The sequence below is a fragment of the Nematolebias whitei genome, chromosome 12, assembly GCF_014905685.2.
Source record: "Nematolebias whitei isolate Nwh7 chromosome 12, NemWhi1, whole genome shotgun sequence".
Taxonomy (NCBI): domain Eukaryota; kingdom Metazoa; phylum Chordata; class Actinopteri; order Cyprinodontiformes; family Rivulidae; genus Nematolebias; species Nematolebias whitei.
The window spans coordinates 48,423,154-48,424,632 of record NC_056509.1 but is presented as its reverse complement, the minus strand read 5'-3'; the positions used below and the strand labels follow the sequence as shown (position 1 = coordinate 48,424,632).

Genomic DNA, 1,479 nt, shown 5'->3' with positions numbered 1-1,479 from the left:
TGTAGGTTAGCTTGTAGGTTAGCTTGTAGGTTAGCTTGTAGGTTAGCAGGGGTCATCGGCACAAACATCAAATTCTTTGTTTTTAACTGTCGGACGGTGTTCCATTGTTTAATGGGCATAAACAAATTTACATTTGGTCCTTTTTTTCATTTCTTCCATCTTGTTTGGTATTTAGTATACGCTTGTAAAAATTATCTCCTCCATTATGTGTGTTTGTCTGAATTCACCTGGTCTGTAAATGTGGAGGTGGATTTAAAAGTTCTGGTGTTTCTCTCTGGTGGTTCTGCAGGTATGGTTTCAGTTCTGGACTTGATGCAGGGCGGGTTCCCCTCCAGAGCTCCTTTCCATGAGCTCTACAACATGTACCAGAAGTTCATGCCTCCCAAACTGACCCGGCTCGACCCGCGCCTCTTCTGCAAGGTGAGTCCTGTGGTCCAGGTCCTGATCCAGAATCTTCTTCACGTTAAAACATCTGCTGAATTTCTGCTTGTGTTTCAGGCTCTGTTCAAAGCTCTGGGTTTGAACGAGAACGACTACAAGTTTGGTCTGACCAAAGTGTTTTTCCGTCCTGGAAAGGTGAGACTAAAAATTAAAGCTGCTCCATTCCCTAAAACAGTACAACCAGTTCAGAACCAATTCAATTCACTTTACTCGAGTATTTATATAACAACATATCACAACAAAGTTGCCTCAGGGCACTTTACAAGAACATTCACATACATAGAAAACCCAATTAGTAAAGTCCTCTATCTAAGGAAAACCAGGAAGCAGAACCAACCGACGGCAGAGGAACGGAGAGCAGGTTGAGCTTTTAATCTGTCAGGGTTCAAAGTGCTTCATTTAGAAGTTTCTGACGTCTCAAACTTCAGGGTTTGTTTTACGATAATACTGAGACAGAAACCAGGTGAGGACAGTCTCTGAGGACAGCAGCTGGCCTGAAGACAAACGTCCACCTGAGGCGCTCCCCACAGCTGATTTTCAAATTAAGAGTCAAGTGACGCAGCTTCAGCTGAACGTAGCATGAACTCACCGAAGCTTCAGAGAGACTGCTCGCCAGCGCCTGCACGTTTTAGACTTTCGTATTCAGATGTGACGCGTCAAGGATCGGATGTTAAACCAGTTTCTCAAACGTTAGACAACAGTTTGTCCTCCTGCTGCGGGAGAGAAAAACATTCAAGTGTTCCTGAGAGTTGAACGTTCCAGGACAATTTGTACTTTTTTTACAGACATTTATTTTAAATGTTAGTTGGACACTAACATGAAGTTGTTTGGAGAGACAGCAGGAACAGATAATCTGACAAACAGCAAAGAAACAAAACATTAGTACTGGTTGATGTTTGGTACTTACTGGTTGATGTTTGGTAATTACTGGTTGATGTTTGGTACTTACTGGTTGATGTTTGGTACTTACTGGTTGATGTTTGGTAATTACTGGTTGATGTTTGGTACTTACTGGTTGATGTTTGGTACTTACTGGTT

General features: G+C 42.3%; 1 protein-coding gene across 1 annotated transcript in view; it reads left to right on the top strand.

The window, feature by feature from the left end:
- myo6a (myosin VIa) overlaps nucleotides 1-1,479 on the top strand; it is a gene marked incomplete at its 3' end in the record, with an annotated part of 57,368 nt that overhangs the window by 51,621 nt on the left and 4,268 nt on the right. Inside the window, 2 exon segments of the mRNA XM_037686029.1 lie at nucleotides 290-420; nucleotides 499-576. Coding sequence (XP_037541957.1) covers nucleotides 290-420; nucleotides 499-576 — 209 coding nt within the window.